Source organism: Nanorana parkeri, unplaced genomic scaffold (assembly GCF_000935625.1).
Source record: "Nanorana parkeri isolate BGI_ZX_2015 unplaced genomic scaffold, ASM93562v1 scaffold2488, whole genome shotgun sequence".
In the NCBI taxonomy this organism is placed as follows: Eukaryota; Metazoa; Chordata; class Amphibia; order Anura; family Dicroglossidae; genus Nanorana; species Nanorana parkeri.
Genome location: NW_017308756.1, coordinates 49,041 through 51,352, shown reverse-complemented (window position 1 = coordinate 51,352; position 2,312 = coordinate 49,041). Strand labels below are relative to the sequence as shown.

At 52.2% G+C, this 2,312-nt stretch overlaps 1 protein-coding gene across 1 annotated transcript in view; it reads right to left on the bottom strand.

The window, feature by feature from the left end:
• Nucleotides 1-2,312, bottom strand: part of ST5 (suppression of tumorigenicity 5) — a 60,415-nt gene that overhangs the window by 16,482 nt on the left and 41,621 nt on the right. Inside the window, exon 11 of the mRNA XM_018573690.1 lies at nt 1,113-1,190. Within this exon, the coding sequence (XP_018429192.1) occupies nt 1,113-1,190 (78 nt within the window). The remainder of the gene's footprint in view (nt 1-1,112; nt 1,191-2,312) is intronic.

Here is a 2,312-nt window from a genome sequence, read left to right as displayed (position 1 = left end):
GGGGGCCCGCGGGGGGGGGGGGGGGGTCTGCTCCTCAGCTCTCCATTTGGGGCGGCACACCTTTGAGGTCTCCTTCTCACATCCCCAGGTATCCTCCATTGCGGTCTCCTCCTCGGTGCCCCAGGTCTCCTCCTTTGGGGTCTCCTCCTCTGGGGACTCCTCCTCGGTGACCCAGGTCTCCTCCTTTGGGGTCTCCTCCTCGGTGTCCCAGGTCTCCTCCTCCTCAATACCCCTGGTCTCCTCTTTAGGGGGTCTCCTTCTCAGTGCCCTGGTCTCCCTCTTTGGGGGTCTCCTCCTCAATGCCCGTGGTCTCCCCCTCAATGCCCGTGGTCTCCTCCTTCAGGGGGTCTCCTCCTCAGTGCCTTGGGTCTCCTCCTTTGGGGTCTCCTCCTCAGTGCCCTGGGTCACCTCCTTTGGGGGTCTCCTCCCCGATGAGAAGCATAGGCTCCCCAGCTCCATCTAGTGGCAGGATGCCGTGCTGCATAGTTACTGTTCTTGCTGATCCCCCTTATGTCCCTGTAACGCTGGTCATACATTGGTCAAATTAGACCAGTGTGTGTTCCAGTCAGTAGCCCTCCATTCATATTTTTGTTGAAGGATCCGGTCCCAAAAACTTTGGCTGAACAGTGACCGCTGCTATTCACCGTCACTGTTCAACAGACCGGTACTGGGGATTCGCCCATTCATGTTGTTAGCAGACAATTTAGGTCTGCCAGACCTTCTGCAGACTTTAATGATGTAAAACAACCACAATGCTTCTCTCAGCCAGACATGTTCCCCACTGAGTCATGTCAAGTACCAGCAGGGGCAGATGGGAAACGTCTACACCAGCTCTTCTGACCCGGGGTTCCTCCAGATGTTTCCAGGGGTTCCTTGAGAATTTCTGCCTCTCAGATACCAATGACACTGATCATCCTTTCATGCCATTCTCCCCACTCATTGTGAAAGATTCAGCAGGTGTACTCTATGGTCGGTCTCCTTATCTACAGAACACAGGCAGGTATGTACTAAGAAAGTTTATCATACTCCTTCTGATATTCAGAGTTGATCTGAATGACATTTCTTATATGTTCTGTGCAAAATGAAAGTCTCATATTAAAAACACATCTTACCTTAGAGAAGAGATCGAAGCATCCCAGCCGGCTTATGACGCAGTAGACCTCGGGGAGCCGGGGCCCTTTCCCGCTGGGCTGAAGAAAGAGAAATGGATCTGGTTAGTAATTGTTGCCCCTAAAGCCTGTCACACGTTCCCACTTAAAGGAGAACTATGAGGCGAGTGATTTTCACTCACCTCATAGTTCTAGCCGAGCTGTGACAATGAGACTGTCACAGGTCGGCTCAGTAGATCGGGAGGTGAGCGAACACATACCGGCGTTCGCTCACCTCTCGATCCTGTCACAGCTCTCTGCCGTGACAGGGGAGGGGCTGGATTCCCCGCTCCGATCTTTCAGCGCTGACTGGCGGAACGGACGGGGGAGGGGGCGGGTACAGCTGACTCTGCCTCTAGATAGGAGGAGCCAGCTGTCACTCACGCAGCACAATTGTCGGGATCCGCTTCAGCTGCGGCGTCTCAGTATACCGCGAGCTGTATCTCCCTATATACTGAGCCTAGGGTGACGGGAGGACGCTAGTTTGTGTCACCCCGTTACCCTAAGGAGAACTATGGGGAAAAACCTGAACCCCATAGTTCTCCTTTAATGACCACTCCAAGAAAATGAATACATTGGATGTTCGCTTCGTCAAAAATCACCTCTCAGAATACAAAGGAACATGACGCTGCTCAATAACACATCAACCTGCAACACTTACAGGAGTGTCAAAGCCGCTTCCTATTCCTCATCTGAGCCACTGTAACCATAAAGAATCCTTTCCTATACTGGAAATAAAGTCATCTTCCCTCCGCACACAGCTGGGGACCCCTGGTCTCTGTAGATCAGGGGTGCCCACAATTTTTGTGTTAAGATCTACTTTTCAAATGACGAGCTACATGAGATCTACCGACGAGGAGGGTCAAAGCCGCTTCCTATTCCTCATCTGAGCCACTGTAACCATAAAGAATCCTTTCCTATACTGGAAATAAAGTCATCTTCCCTCCGCACACAGCTGGGGACCCCTGGTCTCTGTAGATCAGGGGTGCCCACAATTTTTGTGTTAAGATCTACTTTTCAAATGACGAGCTACATGAGATCTACCGACGAAAAAAAACCTCCATCGCTCTCTCTCCCCTGGCTGTCTCTCCTCTCTCTCCTGGCTGTCTCTCCTCGCTCTCCTGGCTGTCTCTCCTCGCTCTTCTGGCTGTCTCTCCTCGCTCT